At 45.3% G+C, this 25,897-nt stretch overlaps 1 protein-coding gene across 9 annotated transcripts in view; it reads left to right on the forward strand.

Moving 5' to 3' along the window:
* Window positions 1–25,897, forward strand: part of HECW1 (HECT, C2 and WW domain containing E3 ubiquitin protein ligase 1) — a 321,722-nt gene that overhangs the window by 125,761 nt on the left and 170,064 nt on the right. For all 9 annotated transcript variants that reach the window (XM_060247682.1, XM_060247678.1, XM_060247681.1 and 6 more), the window contains one exon: window positions 17,026–17,133. In XM_060247682.1, coding sequence (XP_060103665.1) covers window positions 17,026–17,133 — 108 coding nt within the window. The remainder of the gene's footprint in view (window positions 1–17,025; window positions 17,134–25,897) is intronic.

Consider the following 25,897-nt stretch of genomic DNA (forward strand, 5'->3'; position numbering starts at 1 on the left):
AAATTTTGGTCTTTCACCTTTTCTTCCACCTCCTGAACTTTCTTTAATGCTGCTTGAGAATCTTTTCTGAGATCTTCAATTTCTTTTTTAACTTCTTCTGCACTGGATTCGATGTCTTTTTTTATTTCCTTCTTACTTTCTGTTAATGACTCCTTTATTATTTTTACCAATCTTGCCTCCATAGCATCCATTGCCTCCTACCATTTAGCAATTTTTGCTTCTTCAAGTGACCCAGCCCTCATTCGAATCTGCTTTGCTCCTGATTTTTGCACAGACATCACTGCCTGCCCATTGCTTAAATAGGCTTCAAAGTTGACCTCACAAATTCAATTTTCAGTTACACAGGCTTGTAGATTGGACCATGCCCTTTTATATGAGCCCAAAATCGCCGTTCCCTGAGGCTCCTAAGTCCAGATATTAATTTTTTAAAGTTTTTATTTCTTCAAAATGGCATCCGCTGTTTTTCTGTCCCTTTTAAAAAGTTTTTCCTTTTTTCTCCTGGACTGCACCAAAATTGATTCAAAACATATAATCCAATAGATTTCGCCTTTTAATGATGATATTTGCCGGCTCCACTATTTTTTAAAGTCCCGTTTTCTTTTAATTAAGTTTTAAAATTTTGACCTTCTTTTAATGGCAGCCAGTACTTCTCTATGATTTAAAGTCCTAGAGAGGGCTGGGAGGCTTGCAATTTTCCCATCTCTTAATGGCTTCTTCCTTTCTTGCCACGAAGTCTCGGTTTCAATGGTTAAGAAGTCTCATGTTATTTCTGTGATGCCGTTTCCTGTATCGTCTTCACCAAGTCAGCAGTTCTATTTCGGAGGGGGTTGTCTGACTCGACCATAGGTATTCAAAACAAAGTTTGTTTTTCCTCTTTTAACCTTATTCCTCCAATTTCATTAGTCCCAAAATTACCCCCTCCTTTATCTTCCTTGATTTAAGATGACGTAGTTGGATCCAGACCTTTGTTTTTATTTTAAATTAGTCTTATATTAGTCCTGGAGTGATAGATATAGATCTTTTACCTTTAATGCCTTCAGTGTGCTATCCTTTTGCACACTGCTCTTTTCAAAGATAGATGAACATATGAAGCTGCCTTATACTGAATCAGACCTTTGGTCCATCAAAGTCAGTATTGTCTTCTCAGACTGACAGTGGCTCTCCAGGGTCTCAAGCGGAGGTTTTACACCCCTATTTGCCTGGACCCTTTTTTGGAGATGCCAGGGATTGAACCTGGGACCTTCTGCTTCCCAAGCAGATGTTCTACCACTGAGCCACCGTCCCTCCCCTTAATGTTAATCAGTTCCAAAGAAGCCTTGAGTCTTGGTGAATTTAAGTCAACATAATGACCTCAGAAGTCCTCTGTAGACAATTGAATGCAATCCTTCTCCGGGGACTCTTCAAAGCCAAAAAGGAACCCCACTGGAATTCCTCGTCAGCCAAAGTAAATCCCCTCAGAATTTAATATGCATGTCTTGGCCTTCTCCCTGCCTGGAAGAAGTAGGCAGCAGGTGTTATGATCACTTTCTCTGCCCAGAACAGAAGAAGCTCTGGTCTGCTCCTCGGCTGAGAAGCAGCTCAATCCTCCATGACCAAAGTCCCTGGACCAACTGGATTTTATTAAAGCAGGCCTCAGATTCAGCAGGAGCTCACAGGAGCAAAGCTCCTGAACCTTTCTGAGGGTTCCACCTCCCCACCTACCTTGCCCACTGAGCAGAAGGTGCAGCTGCATAATATGCATGGATTAGGAGAGTGGCCAGCCAGCCAGCAGGAGCTTTGCCACACCCCCAGCAGCCGTCATTAACCCCTGGAGAAGCCTGCACCACCCTTTCTCCACTTCTTATGTGATTTTGGGTAGTGAGTGGCTTACTGGCCTTTTGACTGGGGGGGTGGGGGATGGCCCAGGAGAATCCCAGGCAAGCAAGGCCTGCTTGGGTTGGCTGGATCTCTAGCCAGCCGAAGCAGGCCTCGCTCACCCAGGGCTCTCCTTTCTTGCATCAGGTTACTTTTGGCTGGGGGGGGGTGCATATGTTAATAAGTTATGCTAATGAGCTCCACCACCTCTTTTTCTACAAAATGACCGCTGTCTTAAAGGATAAGCTTTTGCTGACTGGAGCCTTCATTGTCAGATGCATGTTGTGGGTCTTCACTAGGCAACCTGTGTGTGTGCATATGTAATTTAAATGTACAAATGCCTTAGTTTTTTTAAAGCAAAATTGCCAGTGCACCTAGATACTATAGTGAGTGTGAGTTTGCTACCACTTATTACCTGGTAGCTTTTTGCAGGCGGCAGAGCAATGGCAGAGGATAAGGTAAGGGCAGGAGTGAGGTGGGTCCCAGATGTGCACACTTGAACATACCATTTAATTCCAGATGTGGCCCATTCCTGTGTTGGCCCAATTGGCCGTCTGAATTCAGCCCTTGAGTCCCCACTGGGGAGAAAGGTGGGCCATAAATGGAGTAAATTTTTTAAAAGTCACCTGTGCTGACCTCTCAAACATCTACTCCTCTCTTTTAATGAACAGAACTGGCACCAGTGAGATTGAGATCACACATCCCCTTGTTAGGAGGGTTAACAGTGTATGTCAGCTTGCAAATTATCCTCAGATGATCTGCAGCACATAAGTTAAAGCACATGGAAGTCACAAGCAGCCACCGCTCCACATGGCGTGACTGTTGCCCAGAGCGCTTGCTTGCTTGCGTTTCCTTTTGTTTGTTCTACATGGGCTCCATATCTTGGCTTCAAAACAGAATTTTAAAAAACCATTTGAAGTGCAAGTTGCCACGGTGATCTGCGTCTCTTGTGCCTTTATCCCTGGTTCACCGATACCAGGATGTGGCTGTCGATATTATTTTACTTACTCCTGGAAGACTTCGTGAGTCAACCTGCAGAAAATTACACTGCCTGTTCTCTGCTGCATCTGTGTGAGGTCTAGGGAGAGTGAGCTTGTCTTCCTGTGCCCACTCAGGTGGCTAGATTCTTAAACTCTCTTCCTGCTGGAGGAATAATGGGTAGTGTAAAGTCTGTAGCGAACCAGTTAAGCTTTATATCAGATTTTTGAAAAAGAAAACAAGAGGTGACTTTCAGACCAAATTGGCCTCTGTTGATAGTTTACTGGAGGATCATAATAATGCTGTGTAATCTGGTGGCAGGAGAGAGGTAGGGAAGAAGAAGAAAGAGGAAGAAGAAGAAAATTGGATTTGTATCCCGCTCTTCACTCTGACTCTCAGAGTGGCTCACAATCTCCTTTACCTTCCTCCCCCTCAACAGACGCCCTGTGAGGCGGGTGGGGCTGAGAGAGCTCTCCTAGAAGCTGCCTTTACAAGGACAACTCCTGCAAGAGCTGTGGTTGACCCAAAGTCATTCCAGCAGCTGCAAGTGGAGGAGTGGGGAATCAAACCTGGTTCTCCCAGATAATAGTCCGCGCACTTAACCACTACACCAAACTGGCTCTCTTCAGGATGGCAACTTCAGGAGGCTTAGGCAAGGAATGTAGCACTGATGTAGGTAGAATATTCAGAAGTGAGCATTTCCCTGCTCTTTGTGTTTGTTTGTGTGTGTGTGAATTGCCATCGAAGTTGCAATCCTGGCAAGGGGCTTTCAAGGCAAGTGAGAAGCAGAGGCGGTTTGTCATTGAGTTCCTCCGCAGAGGCTTCCTTGGTGGTCTCCCTTCTAAGGAATGACCTTGCTGAGCTTCCAAGATCTGATGAGACCTGGTTTTACCATGCTGCCTTCCCAGGGCTAGCCCTAAATTATCTGGCACCCTAGGCAAGGCTAACTTCTGCCCCGCCCCTGTACTGATAACCAATTTTCAAAAACAGATGAATTGTGGGAAAAAATGAACTTGAAATTTCTCGACCCGGATAGCCCAGGCCACTGAGTCACATGGGGGAAGCCCCCAGAAGGCTGGCACCTTAGGCAGTTGCCTAGTTTGCCTAGTGACAGGGCTGGCCCTGTGTCTTCTCTTCCCTTCCCAGCTATATTGTGTGCAAACACCCTAGGACTGGGATCTTTCCTAAAAGATTGTATGAAGACCTTTGGTAAAGATCAGATCACAGTGTGGGAAAACCTGGAAAGTGGACAGTTACAGAATGATGTCTGGATGCTTCAGTTTTGAAGTGAAGGTGGAACAAAATGCCCATTTGGAAGCACCCATAGCCTACTAAGTTAATTTTGGCCACAAAGGCTATTATTGAAGAAGGTAATAGTCCAGGACGGAACCTACTTTTTAATGCATTCATGATTTCATGAGAGGAGGAGTAACACAGTACTGTGCTTATTGACATACAGAAATAGTTCTTTCAGAGTCCTTTTGGCAAATCCAAAACATTTTTAAAAGGTATCTGATAAAAGTTGATTATGCACAAAGCCTCCAGGGCCCAATTTTCTAGACTGTATTTGTTCTTTTCTTTTTATTCAGCCATTTCTTTCAAGTCTAAATCAAAAATATTTCTGACCTAATTAGCTGCTGAAACTTTGCTTTAAAATCTTTCCCCTTCTGTTTTTTTCCAACTTCAGTTTGATTTCTCCCACTAAAAGGAAAGCTCGTCTTGTTATATGTGATTCCAAAAAGGTTTTAATTGGTGTGGTTTTTCTCCATATATTTATGAACCTACATAAATTCAGAGTGAAAGCAAATGAACAAAGGGCAAACATTGGATCGACCTTTGTACAGTACAGTACAGCACCATGGTATATAACAAGGGTGGCCAAACTGTGGTTCAGGAGCCACATGTGGCTTTTTCAAAATATATTGTGAAAGCCCCCACTGCCCTGTTGGTTGGCTTGGAGAAAGCATTTGTCTATTGACATCGCTTCTTCAAGCCAAGCCAGCCGGGAGCGTGGAGAATGCATTTAAACTTAAAGTTGCTTTCTTTCCCCCCCATCTATTTTCCTTCCTTCCTTCCATCTCTCCATCATCTGACATTCATGGCTTCCAGCTCTCAAACATCTGACATTCATGTCTTCCGGCTCTCAAACATCTGACATTCACGTCTTGTGGCTCTCGAACATCTGATATTTATTCTGTGTGGCTCTTACATTAAGCAAGTTTGGCCGCCCTTGGTATATAACCAGCCATCTCCAATACTTTTGTGTGCACTTCTTGTTTCTTGTTCTTCGAAGTGTGTGTGCATTTCTTATTGTTTGAAGTGTGCATGCAGAATTAAACTTGTTGGTCTTAAAGGTGCCACTGAAACTTTGTTCTGTTTCTTCAGATCAACATGGCTACCCACCTGAATTTAGGGATGCCATCTCCAGCTTGGAAAATTTGCAGGCTGTGCCTGGGAAAGTGCAGTTTGGGGGAGGGGTTAGATGTAGTGTTATACAGCAGGGGTGGCCAATGGTCGCTCTCCAGATGTTTTTTGCCTACAACTCCCATCAGCCCCAGCCATCGGCCATGCTGGCTGGGGCTGATGGGAGTTGTAGGCAAAAAACACCTGGAGAGCTACCATTGGCCACCCCTGCTATACAGTTAAGGTTGTCAGTCAAGCAGTGACTCCTCCCCTCCACTGCTTTCCGAGGTGGGATTTGGCATCACACAGCATCACTTCTGGTGAGCATTGCCAGTCCCCTGGTCCGGGTGGGGGTTCCCCTGATTTCAGGGACTCCAATCTGCTGCCTGCCAGCTGGCTAGTCAGGGGGAAGCCCCACCCTGAACAGTCGACGTTGTTGGTGCAGTGATGTCAGCCAGAAGTGATGTCATTGTGCTGGGCAAATTGTGTGTAGATGCTCTAGCATTTTGGCAAAAATAGCATGCCCAGTGCAATGATGTCACTCCTGGGTGATGTCATTGCGGCGGGCATGCTCCACACTACATAGGAATATCCAGGAATGGACCCAGAAGTCCTCAGCTGAAAGAAAGGTAGGACCTGGTTCTGGTTCTGTAACTGGAAGTTATGTCATGGATCAACACAGTATTCTACCCATCTCCAAAATTTCTGTGTTAAAAGCGTAGAACTTGTTTGGGATTACTAGATTTTGGGGGCATGCTACTGAAAGTTACTGCATGAGCACATTTTCTCTGCAAATTTCTCCTGCTGCTGCTGCAGTGTTGGCAGAGGGCAGGAGGTCTCCCTACATACAGTCCATCATCCAAAGTGGCCATTTTCTCCAGAGGCCATTTTCTTCTTGTAGTCTGGAGTTCAATTGTAATTCTGGATGAACTTCAGACCCTGTCTTGAGACTGGTAGCCTTAACTGATGCTCATGTGCCCTGCCAGCTTTCTAAAAACACTTGTGGGTGCCCAGGGCAGGTTTCAGTAGGCAGCAGGAGTGGAATTCTAGCAGGAGCTCCTTTGCATATTATGCCACACATCCCTGATGTAGCCAGTCCTCCAAGAGCTTACAAAAAAGAGCCTTGTAAGCTCTTGAAGGATTGGCTACATCAGGGGTGTGTGGCCTAATATGCAAAGGAGCTCCTGCTAGAATTCCTACCCCTGATAGGCAGCATGGTGCCCATGGGAACTAGGTTGGGGCCCCTGTCTTAGCTGAAAATTAGAATGTGTGACTGAACTTCAAAGAACTTTGTAGAACTTGGCATTGGGTAATAATTTTCAGTGGAGGCAGTTCACATGTTTAGCTTCAAGTGGTGTGTTTTGTGATTTACATGCCTCCTTGAATTCTGCCCAGAAGCGCACTGTCTGAAGTGTTCCCATTGCAGGGTTAAATTGTGAAGGATTCTTTAAATTTAAACAAAAAATTAGATGAAGTTCAAAAATGTTCCAATTCTTTGTTTCATCTCTAGCCGTATCAGTATATTTTCCTGAGAAGTGAATTATTATCATACAGTGTGCGCTCTCTATTGCTTCTGAAGCCTGGTTTGTCTGGTATCCTTGTCTTGGGAAATTTGTATTTCTTTTAGAAACAGTGAGGAACAATGACAGGAAGGACTCTGTGTCATGCCTTGTTTGGCAACAATGCCTTCAGTATTAAGGACCACACTCACGTGTGAACTTGTCTGCCCCTGAGGCCCCAGCCAAGGCTCCATCTCATGTGGAAGCAAAATGGTCATCTTCTTGGAGCAGGGCCTTCCTGGTAGCTGCTCTGATGTTATAACACAGTTTCTGCCAAGGTGTTTGGCTCTATCTCACTTTCTTGACTCCTTCTGGGGGGGCAGGTTATGATTGTACTTTCTGATTTTAGGTTATGAGATCTAGCTAGGGTTGCCAGATCCCAACTTGGCCATAGGGTTGCCAGGTCCTACCTTGCTCTTGGTGGAGGGATCTGGTAGACTCTCCTGGAGTCTTCTTTCATGCATGCTCTGCATGAGGAGGAGAAGGAGGAGGAGAAGATGACTACAGATTTATATCCCACCCTTCTCTCTGAATCAGAGACTCAGAGCAGTTTGTAATCTCTTAAATCTTCTCCCCCAACAACAGACACTCTGTGAGGTGGGTGGGACTGAGAAGGCTCTCACAGCAGCTGCCCTTTCAAGGACAACACCTGCGATAGCTTATGGCTAATCCAAGGCCATTCTAGCAGCTGCAAGTGAAGGAGTGGGGAATCAAACCCAGTTCTCCCAGATAAGAGTCCGCACACTTAACCGGTGTGGTGTGTGCGTGGTGTGATGATGTCACCTGGATGCTGATGTCACGTGTGACCCTCTAGCTTTTGGGCAAAACCTCTGTGTTTTTTTAGTTACAAAACCATAGAGTTTGCCCCCAAAACCAGAGCGTAGCCACATGATATTGGCAACATGATAACGTCACTTCCAGGTGACATCATCACATCAGGGAAGTTGCATAACAATGTCCCTGTTGGGGGTGGGTTTTCCCCTGCCGGCAAGCTTCGGGCCAGTGGCAGACCAGGGGATCCCTTGACCAGTGTGGGGTCCTGGCAACCCTACTTGGCCACCGATGGGGGGCAGGGTGGCCAGATCCAGGCTGGGAAACTCCTGGAGATTTGGGGAGCCAGTGGAGGGCAGGAACCTCGATGGAGTACAGTGCCATAAAGTCCATCCTCCAAAACATCCATTTTCTCCAGGGGAACTGATCTCTGTGATCAGGAAGATGAGTTGTAATTCCAAAGGATTCCCAGGTCCCACCTGGAGACTGGCTTCCCTCAATCTAGCTCTTTTTTTTGCCACTTATCTTTGTGCGTGTTACTGATATTACCATGAGTTTACAGTTTTAATTGTCTTTCATATGTGTGCTGTTCCAAATAAAAAAATCTTATGTGTTCAAAATAGATGAAGTGTTTTTACTGAACTGTGTGTCATTAAAACAAGGTGATCTTGGCACAGCTTCCCATTCTGGGTACAAAGAGGTCTCAGATATAAAACTGTGTTTTCACATAAAAGGGGAAAGAAGGGCCTAAGTTATGAGGCATTACTGGGGATAATAGCTAGGCCTGTTAAACTGAAATAGAGCAGAGTTTATGCTTTTTGTCACTTGTGCCGGTGGAGTTAAGCTGTGTTGCATGTTTCAAGATCCTTTATTTATTCCTAAGAATGGCCTAAAGGATAGACAGACAACACTGTCAGTTTTAAGGACCCACATATTTTCTTACTCCCTATAGTACAGTCGCTATAGTGGACAATATGAACCTTTCATCTGTGAGTAAGTGATGGAAGTGCTGTGCATAACTAGGAAAGAGGTTTTCCAAAGTCTCTCTTGTTGCTCATGCAGGGCCTTGGTTGCCTTGGTTGATTCGCACAGGAATGAATCAGTGGGAAAATAGATGTGGTTGACCGTTCAGGGCTTGCTCATTTCAAAATATGACCCTTGTAAAAATATTTATTGGTGTAACTATTGATTATGCAATTATGTATTTATGTAATTGTTTTAGAATGTCTTTATGCCATCTTTCCAGTTCAAGAGCTGCCCCCTGGTGGCCTTCTGTAATTACCTTTGTGAAATCATTAAGATATTAAATTGAAAACTAATAGCATCAGGGATCGTTTTGTAGGAGAAAAAGGTGCAGGAGTTCAGTAGCATATCTCATTTGCATATGCCCCGGGATCTGTGTGCTGCGGGGAGAGAACTCCCCACTGCACGTAGACTCTGGCTGGAGGTTCAGGAGCTGTGCTCCTGTGAGCTCCTGCTGAATTCAAGCCCTGAATAGCATTAAATCCACCAGGGTATGAATTAGTTTGGATAGGCCTTCCAAAATAAAATTGCTTTGGAAGGCCAGTAGTGTGGGGGCCAGATGCAGCTCATGGATTCCGAGGGCCCAAAGATTTGGGGCGGCTACCAAGAAGGCCTCTATGTGGGTCCTTGCCAGGCACACCTTTGTCATTACAGCTTCTCACAACAGAGTTGCCCATATGGTTGCTGACTCTGGTTTGGGAAATTCCTGGATATTTCAGGGCAGAGCTCAGGAAGGGTTATGGTTTGGTGTGGGGAAGGAACTTACTCAGCAGATAGGTGATGCCCTAGAGTCCGCCCTCCAAAGCTGCCATTTTCTCCAGGGGAGCTGATATATGTGATTTGAAGATCAGTTGTAATTCTGGAAGAATTCTACTCCTCACCTGGAGATCAGCAATCCTTGTCGCCCCAGATGACCTAAGTGAGCAGACAGGTGCATTGGGAGGAGACAGATTTCCCTTAGATGAACCTATAGCATTTCTCTGAAGTGGGAAGGAAGTTATAAAGGTTGCACATATTGCAAAAGCTTTATTTTCCTCTGTGGTTTTTACCGTATCTGTAATCACCTTGGTGTCCCTGGACTCTAGACATATCCCTCGTATTTTGTGTCCGTAAGCAGCTTCAATAACTAGTATTTATCTCTGCGGAAGGTATTTTCTGTTTCCCACAGAGAAATGGAATTTGCTTCTCAGAAATTCTCCTGCGTGGGTGAGACTCGATACCAGTTTCAGTAATGGCAGCTCTGGAAACGCTGCAGATTTAAAGTTCACTAGAACACACAGATACCTGCTGTATGGCAAAAGAGATGCTTCCTTTGAAGGTCTCCCAGCTTCCCCCCTGAGAGGGGGGCCTCACTCTCCCTCCCACCTCCCTGAAATCAATGGAACAATTTTTGAAGCAAATACGATTTAAGGATAACACCAAGTTAGCAATTTATATTTGATCAACTGATCGGGTGTACCACAGAGTATAAAATTGAAAACTTCAGGGGGGGCGGAGGGACAGAAAATCTTTCTCATTTCCAGTGTGGTTGTGTGAGTATGAATAAGAGAAAAGGGTCTTAGGTAATTAATAAAGTACCAGAGAAGAGCACACTGTGGATGGTGCTGCCATTCATAATTGTTCGTGAACGACACAAAGGCTTAGTTATCACAGCCAGCAGATGGGGGAAGTAAACCTTTGTGTCTGCATCACTTCAGATGGGAGTGGGGGAATTCACTGGTAGGAATGCCTCCTCAACATGGATTCCTATACATAGAAAGAAAAAAAAAGGGGTTGACTAGTTTATTACCGTACTTATTTTGTTATAGCTTTGTAATAGCATTTTGTAGCAGGAAGTCTTTCTGCTAAAGCTAAGTTTATAGAACAGGTGTGGCCGAACTGTGGCTCAGCAGCTGCATGTGGCTCTTTCACAGATATTGTGTGGCTCTCGAAGCCCCCCCCCCCACCCTTCAGACAGCTTGGAGAAGGCATTTCTCTCTTCTCAAAGCCAAATCAGCTGGCAACTTGGAGAAGGCATTTGACATTAAAGTTGTTTTGTTTCCACCTTTCCCTCCCTCCTTTCCCATCTATTTCCTTCTTTCCTTCTCTCAAATATCTGATGTTCATGTCTTGCAGCTCTCAAACATCTGACATTTATTCTGTGTTAAGCAAGTTTGGACAGCCCTGTTATAGAACATTGTAAAAAAAAACACAACCCCAGATAGAGGTGCATATCAGTCTTTAAGAACAAGAAGAAAGTTTTCACTTACCTCCTAAAAGACAGTCTCACACATACCTGAACTGAGACAGTGGGCGGCATCCTACCACTCTGTGTGTGCAGGGTATAGTTTTCCAAAGTTTCTCTGCAATTGCACCTCTTGACCCTAAGAGAGATTAATCCCCAGGTCATAAGCAATGTTCCCTCTAAACTGCAGAGTCTTGTGAGCATAAATTCTACCTTGTGAGCTACTTGCATTAACATTGTGAGCTACTGCATTAATTAGATTGCTCTGGGGCTACATTTTTGTGAGCTAAGACAAAAATGTGCGAGCCAGAGGCTAAAAAACTGTGAGCTGGCTCACACTAACTCAGCTTAGAGGGAACACTGGTCATAAGACCCAAGCAGAGGAACAGACACACAGGGTTGGGGGTGGGGTGTGTGGGTCAGGACAAAGAGAGATGAAATTGCTTCTCCTCCCTCTTCCACAAGCACAGCTCTGCTGTGAGGAAGGGGAATTTCATCCTCCTGCCCTTCATTACTCCAGCCTACTGACACAGCCATTCCATTGCATGGCTGTGGCTATTCTGGGGATCATGGACAACTACATGCCTGTCTTGTCTTTGACTGTGGAGCTTGACGTAGTCTTCAGCCTTCACAAGAGCAAGGGTAACTGGAAGCGGGGGCTGATCATACAAAGAGCTCTGAAATCCAGGATCACAGCACAGTATTGTAGTGGACACGTGTGACAGATGGGCAGAGATCCTGCCGTTTTCCGAAAAACACCTATCCCCTTCAGTCCTGTTTGGAGTGTGAGTGGCTAACCTCCACATCAGGATCTCTAGATGGGCTGGAAAAGGTGTGTGTGTGAGAGAAAGGGGGGGAGCAAGTGAGAAAAAGCCATTAAACTGTCAGCTTAGGCAAAGGGCCTGAACCTTCAGAACTAGAGAGAATGGAGGGACCCTGTATGTGAACAGGTAAATTGGTGACTGTATGGAGATAGGGTTTGTGTTTCCAGAACATTAGTCTAGAGAGAAACTTCCTCAGAAGACTTTGGAAATCTCAGAATCTGTTCTTTTGTGATAAAACAGGCCACTTTGAGTAACTGTGTCTGTCTCAAAGACCCAATTTCGGAGGGAAACAGATGAAAGCTAGCTTGTAGAAGAGACCATAGTTGTCTAGAAGGGAAACTAACTGTCTGAGGGAAACGAATGAGATTTATGGTTTCTGAAAGGAGGTCACATTTACTCTGTGAGAATCCTGAAGTTAAGGGAAGACTAATATTCACCTCAAGAATATGAAATTTCACTGCTCTCCTAAATTATCAACGGTAACCCTCAAATGAATGGGCCCAGCAAAACTGTGTCACGCCTGTAAATAGTTTCTGTTCTCCTTTCTGAACCACCATATTCTCTTATCCTTGTGTCTCTGTTTCCCTCAGAGGTATTGAACTTAACTTATTCAGAAGCCACTTGGGTTAAATCTGTCAGGTGGAAGGCTGGATTAGAGACCACAATGATTGAGCTTTATGTCACGTTACCTCTGTTTAAAAGTCATTTTAAAGACCCTGACTTTCCCACCTTGTAAGCTGATTGATACAGCAAGACTTTCTGCTTAGCCCAGGGCTTGAGTAGTCTAAAGAGGGAAAAGCCACATGGACTTGCCGTGTCTGCCGCCCTTGCTGTGTGGAGAGAGGGCCTGGTGTTCTGAGCTCAGGCCTTGTAAAGTTAGGGGGCTAACTGGCAGACTCCAGGGCACAAGTCCGACTGGAACCAAGCCTTCACGGGCAAGTCCTTCAACTGAGGCCTCTGGGTCTGGAGGGAGTTTGGTGGAGTTTGCAGTCCCAGAGAACTTCTTGATCATCCCTCAGGACAGTCCATGGTTCGTCCCAATCATCTGCAGATGAGTCCATTTCTAGGTCTGCATCTGGCCCAGGGGTGTCCTGATAGTGCCCTATTCACTCAGAAGGTCAGGTACTGCCCATCCGGTATGGTTTGGAACCAGCATGCTTAAAGGGCTGCTGTGAATCTGCCTGTGAACCTTCCTGACCTTTACAGTAACCTTCTGAGGCCCAGCTTCAAGTGCTCCCACTTCCATTGGTAAAATGAGAAACAGCCTAAGAAAGGGTTTTTTCAGTTGTGGTGGCAAAATTTATGGAACTTCCTCCCTCCAGGGATATTCATCTGTGCCCTTTGATAATGTCTTCTGCCAGGGGGAGGAGTCCTTGATTGGGAAGGCACTCTTTAAAACGGTGGCATGCCCCTGGGATGAACCCAGGGTTGCCCATCTTGTTTAGTTTGGCCGTGAGTGGCTACCTGGCAAGTGGGATCTCTACAGATTATGGGCAATCCTCAACCCTTTGCTGACTTCGGACTGAGTAACTAGCTGGAAGAAGCTGCCGTCTCATGGTTCCAGATGTGATTTAGAAAATGCAAGCTTGGCTCTTTCGTAATCATTTCTTCAATAACCAGTCTAGCCCCGCTGCTATCTGCTCAGTGTTCCAAAGCTAGTCTCATCGTATTTCCAAAGCTACTTTCAAAGCTGCTAATGGTCTCATAGTAGGCAGGCATTGACTAGAGGGCATGCAAGAGTTCATACAAACAAGGAAAGTTGGGTTTTGTACCCTACTTTTCTCCACCCCAAGGAGTCTCAAAGAGGCTTACAATCGCCTTCCCTTCCTTTTCCACAGCAGGCACCTTGTGAGATAGGTGGGGGATGAGTGAGTTCAGAGAGAACTTTGACTTGGACCAAGGTCACCCAGCAGGTTTTCTTTTGAGGACTGGGGAAATCAAATCTGGCTGTCCAGGTTAGAATCCATCGCTCTTAGCCACTACACCATGCTGCCTTTCTCATGGCTTTAACAGAGTTTGGTCAGTTCTTTGATTTTCAGGCTTCTTTGAGACTTGGTTTATACTGCTAATAGTTTAGTTACTGTAAATGCTGCCAAAAGAGTAGTTTAGTCTACTTGTACCCTAGGGGGAGCTGTGGAGCATTCTTTAGTGTTTAGGATTTATTGAATGTTTTTCTCTTGCAGTTCAGCGTATCTCTTGTTGATTCACTCTGTGCTGTGTGTTAGTATGTGTTGGTGCTGGTGCTCTGAAGGATTCTCTGTTGCATTAATGGCCTACAGTCGGTTATTGTCTTTTTCAAAATCCTGTTTCAGTAAATTAATTGAAAGCAAACTCCAAAGCATGGGTTGGATTATTTCTGAACTCTGCCGTCATATATAAAACCAAAGATACAACCAATCTGCTTTCCCAGCTGTGCCCTGGTGAAAATCAGTTTCAGTCAATCAATCATTTTATTTATATCCCGCCCTCCCCGCCGAAGCAGGCTCAGGGCGGCTGACAACATCAAATCAAATACAGTAAATTATACAATAAATATTTAAAAGCAATAGCTAGTTTAACAGTTTAATTAAGATTCAAAAATTACTAAAATTAACATTCTGGTGCTATTTCAACAGATGGTGAAAGTCACTTAGGCAAGTCCCTCTATCTTTTTAATCGGTGAAGGCCATCCCAAAGAGGATGGTCTTGCAGGCCCTGCAAAACTGTTCAAAGTCCCGCAGGGCCCGCACTTCTTCCGGGAGCTGGTTCCATAGGTGTGGAGCTACAATAGAGAAGGCCCGCATGCGAGTGCTCTGTAGTTTTGCCTCCTTCAGCCCGGGGATGGTCAGTTGGTTCTTCCCTGCTGACCTCAGTGCTCTTTGGGGTTCATATGGGGAAAGACGGTCCCTCAGGTAGGCAGGTCCTCGGCCATATAGGGCTTTAAAGGTAATAACCAGCACTTTGTAACGAATCCGGTATGTAACTGGCACCAGTGCAGTCCGCGCAGCCCTGGCTGTATGTGCTCCCATTTCGGGAGCCCCAATAACAGTCTAGCCACCGCGTTCTGCACCAGCTGCAGCTTCCAGGTTCGGCACAGAGGCAGCCCCATGTAGAGGGCATTATAGTAATCCAATCTTGAGGTGACTGTTGCATGAATCACTGTTGCTAGGTCCTGACGCTCTAGGAAGGGGGCCAGTTGCCTTGACCACCTTAGATGAAAGAAGGCTGACTTAGCAGTGGCTGCTAACTGGGCCTCCATTAATAGTGAAGGCTCCAGTAGAACTCCCAAGCTCCTGACCCAGTGCGCCGCTTTCAGCAGCACCCCGTCAGAAACCGGGAGAGGTATTTCCCTCCCCAAAGCGCCCCGACCCACGCAAAGGACTTCTGTCTTCGTTGGATTCAGCTTCAGCCCACTCAGCCTTAGCCAAGTTGCCATGGCCTGCAGTGCCAGGTCCAAATTCCCTGGGACGCAGTCAGGCCAGCCATCCATTAGCAGATAGAGCTGGGCGTCATCTGCATATTGGTGACACCCAAGCCCGTGCCTCTGGGCAATCTGGGCAAGGGGGCGCATATAGATATTAAATAGCATCAGTGAGAGAACTGCTCCCTGAGGCACCCCACAATCTAGTGTGCGCCTCTGGGACAGCTCACCCCCGATCGCCACCCTTTGTCCCCAACCCTCGAGGAAGGAGGAGAGCCATTGTAAAGCCGAACCCCTAACCCTTATGTCGGCGAGGCGGCGGGTCAGTAGCCGATGGTCGACTGTGTCAAATGCAGCCGACAGATCTAACAGCATCAGCACCGCCACACCACCTCGATCCAGATGCCGCTGGAGGTCATCCGCCAAGGCGACCAGCACTGTCTCCGTCCCGTGACCTGGACGAAAGCCGGACTGGCAAGGGTCTAGGATGGAAGCGTCATCCAGTTTCCTTTCTGGCTTTCTGGGGCCTGATTTTAAGATGCACTATAAGTAAAAAAATATCTCCCTATCTTTCTGTTTGGTTGTATAGTTCAAATCAGCGGACAGAAGCCATCCTGATTCATGGAAATGTGAAGTTGTATTGATAATTTTCTGTGATAAAGCCTCCCTTAGGATTGCCAGCCCGCAGGTGGGGCCTGAAGATCTCCCGCTTTTACAACTGATATGCAGCTGGCAGAGATCAGCCCCCCTGGAGAAAATGGCTGCTTTGAAGGGTGGACTCTATGGCATTGGACCATGTGGAGGGAGGGGCTCCTCCCCTCCCCAAGGTCCGCCCCCAAAGTCTCCAGGTATTTTCCAACAAAGACCTGGCAACCCTAAGCCTCCATTCTGACATGCATTTTTCTCCATTTTAAAGTTCACTTGGGCTTCCTTGCTGTTTAGAAAAGAGCTATTAGTCTTCTGGGCAGATAAGAATTGTTTAGATATTAGGTTGATTCAGCATTCTAGATTTCATATACTAGAGGAAAGCCAGGGGCATAACTCTCATTAACTTTCAGCAAAATTATCTACTCTGCAAATGCCTCTTGGGTTCAATTTGGCTACTCTGAACACAGTGGAGGGGAAAGTCATACACTTACTGTGGGGCATCTGCAGTTGTTGCTGAAGGCTAGGAAGCACAAAGGACATTGTCCAGCGACATTGAGTCACAGCTGCCTCACCAAAAATAAATGAATGGTATTTATTAACAGCTACCAAAAGGCTTAATGGGACCTAGTGGTGACAGCCTTTTTGCTGAATCGTGCCCATGGAGTGTAAACAAGGTTCTATAGTGATTCTTCTGTTTTGCAGGAGTAGTGGATTCTCTTTTTTTAGCTTTTTGATTTAAAGTTATCATTCTTGCTATCTGTGCAAAGAGGAGTTGGGTGAGAGGTGCAAAGCAGGTGAAATGGTTCTCTTTTATACCATTCGGTCTTATGGATTGTTTTCTGAAACCTGAAAACTCACATATAGGGGCCATGGCTCAGTGGTAGAGCATTTGCTTGGCATGCAGAAGGTCCCAGGTTCAATCTGCTGCATCTCCAATTAAAAGCGACGGGTCATAGGTGCTGTGAAAGACCTGTTCCTGAGACCCTGGAGAGCCACTGCCATTCTGAGGTCTGATTCAATATAAGGCAGCTCCATATATTCATATTTCATATGTTCATAGTTCTTATCACTAAGGAACAACATAGCGGTTGTTACTGAATTCTGAGTTACAAAACATACTTTTTAAAACATGTTTGTATTTTAAAGGTTTTGTGCTGGCTTTGTTAAAGACCAAACTTTATGTAAAAGATATATAATTTCATTAAAAAGTATAAAGCGATGATATGGAGATGTTTTTGCATCGTAAGTGTCACAAACAGAGAATTATACAAAGGTAGGCCATGCTTTTCAGCCCTTTCCTTTACTCTCAAATCATTGGGTCTCCTTTATTACATTTTGCAGATGAAGTCTTGTCTGAAAATTTCCTGGACTACAAAAACCGTGGGGTGAATGGCTCTCATCGAGGACAGATTATCTGGAAGATTGATGCCAGCTCTTACTTTGTAGAGTGTAAGTATTTAATAGCAGCCATACAGTGTGATTCAGTGAAAGCTGGAAGAGCTGAGCTCCTACTCTACAAGCGGTTAGGGGGAGTTTCTCATAGGCGATAAAAGAACGATTGCATACTTGAGATGAAACCGTGCTTGACAAACCATGGCTGTGGTGGGTGGAATTTTACTCATAATTTCTTTTTATGAGGACATAATTAAACACGGACTCTTTGCAACGTTGTACAATGAGAGGATTTCACAACAGGTGCTGAACGTTTCTGTTTTTGGAGGCAGCCTGAGTCTCATTTTCATTTATTCTTATTTGACATTGCAATAATGAAGTTGACTTGGTTTTTTATTCTTCACCTAGTCCTCGGTAGTGAGGATTAACTTCTTCCTGAGCAAGTGGCTAGTTCTGTTCCTTATGTGCTTATTTAGCTAGTGTTTGTGGAAAATACCTGTGTAAACATCTGTTCATTCCTTCATTTCATTGTTTCTCCTATTGGTTGCTTGTGTTACTCCGTAAACATGTATTGCTAGTGCTCATAATTGGTAATTGTGAGCTACTCAGGTGGGAGGGGAAGTTACACAAAGAAGGGTCCAACCCTGTTCAGTGTCTCCCGCCATTGGTGTAACTGGTTTATTGCAACACACTGATCCCAGCACTCAGCTTGTAGGATTGGTCACTCTCAGGCTGTAAAAATTGTGACATCACAGCCCTTTCAAGGATGGGGTCCAGCTTGGGTCCTCAAAAGGATCCAAGTAGCTACTTTACTCCTTCCACCTGTTTCTCCTCCTCTTCCTTTTTTTGTCTGGGGAGCAGCTGTGGCTCAATGGTAGAGCATCTGCTTGGCATGCAGAAGGTCCCAGGTTCAATACCTGGCACCTCTGGTTAAAAGAATCAGGTGGTAGATGATGTGAAAAACCTCATCCTGAAACCCTGGAGTGCTGCTGCAAGACTGAATAGATAATACTGACCTTGGTGCACCAATGGTGTGATTCAGTATACGGCAGCTACATGTGCTGCTCATGTGTCACTGCTTGTCCATGCTGTCCTTGCCCCCATCTGGGAGCCAGATCTGGTCCCACACTCTCTCCATCATCTGAGGGCCAGATGGCATCTCTCTCCTCTTCTCAACATGTGCTGGTTCTTCCCAGTTCTTCCTCCTCTCCCCCAGGCAATGTTGTGAAAGCTCTTTTAGAGTATAAGCCTCTCCCCTGTGTTATCACTTGTGTTACGATTATTCATCTATTCTGTTTGATTTGATTAGGGACTTAACCTGAGAATCAGGCTGAAATTGTAGTGTAATTGTATCTTTGTCCCAGCCGTCTGCCTCAGCTAGAAATCGCTAAAAAGTGTGAGCAGTCTTGAAGAAATAAATCATGACTCTCATATGAGAGAAAGCAGTTAACTTACACCATGACAAAGTTGAAGGTAACCTACATTAACACCTTTTAAAAATCCCTTTGCATCTGTTGCTTAAACTGCTCCTCCTTACTTTATTTGTGCAACTTCAGACTTCTTAAGAAGTGCATTCATTGGTCTTTCTGCTTAAAATTTTAACACAGCAAAAAAGGTATTAGTATGTATCCTGCTATCTGAATCAGCCTTCCTCCAACCTAGAGAGCTTTCCTCTGATGGAAAACTCTTCAGATCCGACGAGACTGGGCTAGCCGGGGCCATCCATGTCAGGGCGTGCTTGTCCTAGAAACCCAGATTCCTGTTTGAACCTTGGATTTCATTTTTAGATCCCCGAGTTTCTTTGCAAAAGTGTAGCTGGTCTCTTGCAGCAACACCAGCACCAAGTTCAGTGGTACCCTGTGCCTAACAAAAGAATGGCAGCTTTAGCTGCTGTTTATTGGTTTGTTTCGGAAATATGTGCCCTGCCTTTCTGCAGCTGAAGGCCATCAGTCCCTGCCCCCACCATCATAAAATCACAGAACAAAAAGAAGTAGGCATAATAATAATTTAAAACGACAACAACATGGAAGTGGCAGTCCTGGTCAGCAAATTTACAGCATGCCCTATGAAACGCAGAAGCATCACAAGCCCTCCCAGAAGCTGCAAATGAAATTGCCCTGTATACCTTCTGCAGACATCCATTTTCTACTACTAAGAAGGTATACACTATGGTGGTCAGAGAGTATCACCAGTGGGGGCCTGTTGGGCAGCCTTTAGTTCCTCTGTGGGCTCATATGAGAGGAGTCAGTCCTTCTTTCTTGGGTGCATATGGCATAATGCATACCCACATCTCATTGGTGTATGGAAGTTTATTTAGTATGTCTTCAAAGTATCAAAGACTCAGTCGTATTCGCTTTCTCTCTTGAATGAGGAAGCATCATTCAAGTCTCTGAAGCTGAACATTGGTCTTTTCTTGGAATTATTAAGTTCAGAAAAATGATGCTGGACTTTCTGGGACTAGTGAAATGGAAGAAAAATCGTCTGTGTTTCAGGACATGGTCTAGAAGGTGCTCAGTGCATTAGAAAGCAGTTACGCTTGCTTTCTTAGTCCAAAATGGCAATGGGGCCAATTTAACAGCAGTTTTTCTATTTGGTGCATATTACAGAATTAGAGGAAAATAGCTCTTTACCTGCCCACTTTTCTTTTGGAGAAATGATTGCTCTCAGGGCTAAAAGAAGTAAGGTTATAGAAAATTGAATAAGCAATGAAAGTAATAGAAGGAAAGGAAAGCTGTAATCTTGAAGATTAGGGCCCAGCCGACTTTGCAGCCTTGATGTGATCATCATTTTGTGCTTGCAGAGGTGGATAGAGTTCACACTTAAAATGTAATCACTGCACTATTAGAATAATCCAGGTGTGATTCCAGGTGAGATCCAGACAACCCATTAGCACAGCTTTTTATAAATATTTGCTTGGCATTTGACTTGAGGTGCAAAATATCTCCAGTGTATTTCTTTGATCCTTCATAGCCACAGTAAAACTTTGGTTGCTACAAGTGCACTTGGTGATATGTGTTGCTTCTCTCCTCCAGTACATGTCCTGCAAATTTTGATGGGGCTGTTGTAAAGAATTTCAAATGGAGAACGGTCCTGTGCTGCTTAGGGATTGGCTGAAAGGCAGAATGAAGGACTGTTAAAGGACAGCTTGGTAGGAAGGCAGCTGGTTAGACATAAACAGTTTGGGAACCCCAAACAGTTGACCATCATGGATCCTGAATGTCCAAAACAAAATTTCAAGCTGAGTTCTGTGGAATTCTGGGTTCCACTAGGAAGCCAATAGAGAGCAGGCTTCCTAGAGAGCAAGCATACTCACCATTCCTTTGCAGTATCAGCAGCAGCACGTGTTGTTCTAAAGTGGTTAGTGATAATGATGAGACCCAACACTCTTGGCTCATTCTCCAAGTGCATACCCCCTGTCATAAGCAGGGGAGCAGGGAGGGCCTTACCTGGCTACCACTACTCTGGTATGGGTCAGTCGGGAAGGGCTCAGAGCACCCACCCAACCTCTCTGTCTTCCTTATCAACAACTACTTTTTAACTGTGACCAAAGAGATGAGAGGACCCAGACAATATAATTACAATAAGTTTATTGTAAGTGCTCAAAACAACAAGTGGTTTCAATTATTAGTGCAACTGTGAACCATGAAACACATAGTAAAGGTGGCACAAAGCAAAATAAAAAAACCTGACGCAACCAAATGTTCCTTTCCTCTAATTTCAACCGACTCACCACTCTTTGAATGAGGGAACTCTCTCCAGCTCAGCCTTTCCATAGAGAGAATAACCCTCCCTCTCTAGCTGAGCCTTTTATTCTTTCCTCCCAGGTCCCACCCCTCTGTTCTCCACTGGGCAAGTATTCCCTCCAAAGCTTCTGCCCACCCAATCAGAGAGACAGAAGGGATCCTGGGAAATGTAGGCCTGGTTGCTACTCTAATACAGGCTTCCTTGTAGCCTGTAGGCTGCACTAGGTTTAGGATTATGACACTCCCAAACCCAAAACAGAACCCATTGAAGCATTCAGGAATACCATGGTACACATGAAAGGATTCCTTGCCAGATGAGTCAGTATAGAAATGATGCTTTAAAGCTAGTGGTATGTAACCGGCCATTTGTGGACTCATATTTGCTAAGATGACTCAGGAACAGGGCTGGCTCCAGGTTTTGAGGGACCCTGGGCACAAGCTCCTGCTTCCCTTCTATCTACCACCAGGCCCCACACCTACCCTTCTTCCCTTCTCCCACCCACCTGCTGTGTGTCCTTCCCCTGCCCATTTGTGAGCTCTCCCACTGCCCATGCTCACCACTGTCTGCAGCCATTTTCTTGGTGTCTCTGGACAGCAAGTATAGCTGGGAGCATTAGCAAATGAGTGAGTGGTAATGGGGAGTCCATAGCATTGGGTAGGGTGGCCAACCTTCTGATGGTGTAACACAATACCAATATGTATTTTTACCCCAAATAACAAAACGTTCTATACAAATGCTATAGAATGGTTTTTCAAATATAAGTCAAAACATCTCATAAGATATGTTCCAATATTACAGTACAAATACAGCCCATAATAAAGATAGCCAGTTTGGTGTAGAGGTTAAGTGTGTGGACTCTTATCTGGGAGAACCGAGTTTGAATCCCCACTCCTTTACCTGCACCTGCTGGAATGGCCTTGGGTTAGCCATAGCTATCGCAGGAGTTGTCCTTGAAAGGGAAGCTGCTGTGAGAGCCCTCTCAGCCCCACCCACCTCACAGGGTGTCTGTTGTGGGAGGAGAGATATAGGAGATTGTAAACCGCTGTGAGGCTCTGATTCAGAGAGAAGGGTGGGATATAAATCTGCAGTCGTCTTCTTGTTCTTCTAAAGTGCAGAAACCTTCAATTCATGTTTCCTGCTTCTATAAATCCACAAGGAATGCTGAGTAAAGGGACAACCCCCCCCCCCCACAGTTCACTAGGAACGTTTATTTAAAGGTTTGTTATCTTAAAGCAGTTCATCAAGGGATAATTTACGGTAGTAGCCCTGAGTTTCGTATAAGGGCTTGGGACTACTACGATAAATTAGTGTGGACTGCATTTGCATTGTAATATTGGAACACGTCTTATGAGATGTTTTGACATATTTGAAAAATCATTATACAATTCTATAGAGTTCCTGTAGAACTTTTCATTATTTGGGGTTATGATATCCAGGGCTTTTTTGGTAGAAAAAGCAAAGCAGGAACTCATTTGCATATTAGATCATACTCCCTAATGTTACCATCGTTTTGCACAGCAGGAAGTCATTTGCATATTAGGCCACAACCCCTGACACAAAGCTAGCCGGAACTGCGTTCCTGTGCATTCCTGCTCAAAAAAAGCCCTGATGATATCTCTTTGTATTGTGTTGTACTTCCCTGCATAACCTTCTCCTTGTAGTTTGGCAATCTCCAGGTAGTGTCTGGATATCTCCTGCTATTACAACAGGCAATCGAGAGCAGTTGAACTGGAGAAAATGACTGCTTTGGAGGGTGGACTGTATGGCATCATACCCCATTGAAGTCTCTCTCCTCCTCAAACCCTGCCCTCCCCCAGGCCCCCTCCCCAGAATCTCCAGGTATTTCCCAGCCTGCAGCTGGCAACACTAGCAGTGGACCCTGCCAGGAGCCCTGGGCCCTGGCACAGCTGGCCTGCCTCAGGGTATCTGATGCTGGTAGGGTTGCCAAGTCTAATTCAAGAAATATCTGGGGACTTTGGGGGTGGAGCCAGGAGGCATTGGGGGTGGAGCCAGGAGACATTGGGGGTGGAGCCAGGATACATTGGGGCAGAGCCAGGAGCAAGGGTGTGACAAGCATAATTGAACTCCAAAGGGAGTTTTGGCCATCACATTTCAAGGCACTGCACATCTTTTAAATGCCTTCCTTCCATAGGAAATAATGAAGGATAGGGGGCTCATAGAATTGGACCCGCTAGTCCAGTCTTTTTGAAACTTAGTGACTATTTTGGGAAGAGCCACTGGATACTATACTGAAAATTTGGTGCCTCTACCTCTAAAAACAGGGCCCCCAGAGCCCCAGAAATTCTCCATTATTTTCTATGGGAATAAGTCTCCATAGGGAATCATGAGTACCCAGCAGACATTTCCCTCCCCTCCCCCCGCTTTCTGATGACCCGGGGGGAGGGCCTCCAAACCGGGGGATCCCTGTCCCCACCTGGGGATTGGCAACCCTAGATGCTGGCCTTGCTCAGGAACAGTGTAGAGGGAAAGGGGGGGGTGGTCTCTAGTTGGAGGAGAATTGGGGAAAATTGCCTTCCTCTCTTCCACAAATGGCATTACAGTTCTGTTGGAAGAATCATGTGGCTTGGCGGAAAGTCTGTAAAACATTGGTCTAAAATAAATTTAGCACTGTGTAACATGCCAAAAGCCCCAGTGGGATTTCTGCACATCTACTTCGAATGCAGAAAATGATATCTGTAGTACCAACAGGATATTATGGGTGGTGGTGACGACATTCCACCCTACGCAGTTATTGTTGGAACAGAAAATCATGGCATTGGGCTGCCGCCTTCTCAGCTAAACAATAGCAACAGATTTTTATTGGGTGAAAAATGTGCTTGCATATGCATATTGTGACTAAAGAAATATATATATAGGTTGTTGGGAAATCGCTTTTGGTCACTGACTGTTGCTTGTAAAAAAAAATCTTAATTTATAAATCTGAAAGCATAATGAACTCAGACTGATTTGTGTAATGAATTCCATGTTAATTTGAAAGGGCGCCTTATTTAAGGAGGCTCTCAGAAATGAGTCTTCGTTTATTATGTTTATCTACAGAGATTTTAATTTTGCATACACAGAGAGGTGTTTGAGTCTGTATTTATAACAGTTAATTCAAATGATTTCCCCCACTCTGCTAATGCTTATAATTTTGCAGCAGTAGACTGTGCTATCTGTGTACACAAATGTGCCCCCTAAATGGCTGTTTAGTTCTTTCTTGTCCTGTGCTGTCATTTCTCTGCTGCCATTTACTTCTTGGGGGGTGGGGGTGGGGAGAAAGAGTCTGTTTCTGGCTCACTGAACAAGGTGCTGTGGGCTGGCCCTTGATGTTTCCCCTAAGGCCCTGGGCTTGAAGGCAATTCCCGCTGTAGCCAATTCCCACTATAGTCAGTCTCAACTGCGTGCTCACACCAGCTTCAGAATGAAGGGAAATAGCTTCAGGATCCAACTGCAGTGCAGACAGGTGCAGGGTTGGTCCAAGAGGAAAGCTATGAAATTATCATCACCACCACCACCATCATCACCTAGGCTTGCCAATCCCCAGGTCCCAGGGGGGTTCTCCAGCTTTCCCAGGCTCCTTCCCGCCCCCAGTCAGCTGGCTGACGGGGGAAGTCCCTCCCCCACAGCCACCATGTGACTTTCCACCTCTGGAGGCTTCAGTCTCCAATTGGAAAGGCTTTCTCTTGGTATGGTATGTCTGTGTTACTTTGAAGAAGTTGGCAGCAACTCGTGAGTAGAGATGCCAGTCCCTCGCTTCAGAGTCGCCAGAAACGGGGGGTGGGGTGGGGGCGGGGAGGGAAATGTCTGCTGGGCACTTCATTATTCCCTATGTGGAGATCAATTCTTATAGGGTATAATGGGGAATTGATCTGGAGGTATCGGGGGCTCTGGGGGGGCTGTGTTTTGAGGTAGAGGCACCAAATTTTCAGTATAGCATCTAGTACCTCTCCCAAAAGTACCCCCCAAGTTTCAAAAAGATTGGACCAGGGGATCCAGTTCTATGAGCCCCAAAAAGAGGTGCCCCTATCCTTATTTCCTATGAAAGGAAAGCATTTTAAAAGATGTGTGGTCCCTTTAAGTGTGATGGCCAGAACTCCCTTGGAGTTCAGTTATGCTTATCACACCCTTGCTCCTGGCTCCGCCTCCAATGTCTCCTGGCTCCACCCCCAAAGTCCCCAGATATTTCTTGAATTGGACGTGGCAACCCTATCCTCACCATCATCGTCATCATAACTCTTTTATTGGCCTACTCAGGCATAACGTGAAATAAGGGCAGACAAGATATACAGTCTAAGATTAAGAACAATAAGCTAATAAAATTTATAGTGAAACATGCCTTCATAGATTTTAATGGACTTCTCCAGAAATTTACTAGCAGCCCTTGGGGAAAGCTATGCAAAACAAAATATGCAAAGAACTTTGCTGTCAGAACTGGGGTGATGGACAGAAACACTGCGGGCAGAGATAAACTACTCGTATTCTTGGTGGTGATTAGTTAAATCTAGCTTTGGTTTTAGTGTAGGGTTGCCAGGTCTCACCGGCCACCAGCGGGGAACGGGGTGGGGTAGTACGGTAGCCAGATCCAGGTTGGGAAACTCTTGGGGATTTTGGGAATGGAGCCTAAGGAGAACAGGGGCTTCAGTAGGATACAGTGCCCTAGAGTCCACCCTCAATGCAGCCATTTCCTCCAAGGGAATTGATCTTGGTAAATGAATGAGGAACTGGAGATGAACTATAATTCTGGGAGATCTCCGGGTCCCACGTGGAGTAATAAGAACAAAGGCAGGCTTGCATTTAAAAATATATTTAGATCTGTCTCCAGTTCACAAAGCAGGGGGACAAAAGCTTGCCAGAGTTATTGGAGTCCAGTGAAGGCTACTTCAAAGGTTATGAAGTGCTAGACAGCATTGTGTGTGTAGTGGTTAGAGTGTTGGCCTGGGAGTTAAAAAAAAGGTAAAGGCAGTTCCCCGTACAAGCACCAGTTGTTTCCGACTCTGGGGTGACATTGCTTTCATGATGTTTTCATGGCAGACATTTTATGTGGTGGTTTGCTATGGCCTTCCCCAGCAAGCTGGGT

This window comes from Heteronotia binoei, chromosome 10, assembly GCF_032191835.1.
Source record: "Heteronotia binoei isolate CCM8104 ecotype False Entrance Well chromosome 10, APGP_CSIRO_Hbin_v1, whole genome shotgun sequence".
Classification (NCBI taxonomy): domain Eukaryota; kingdom Metazoa; phylum Chordata; class Lepidosauria; order Squamata; family Gekkonidae; genus Heteronotia; species Heteronotia binoei.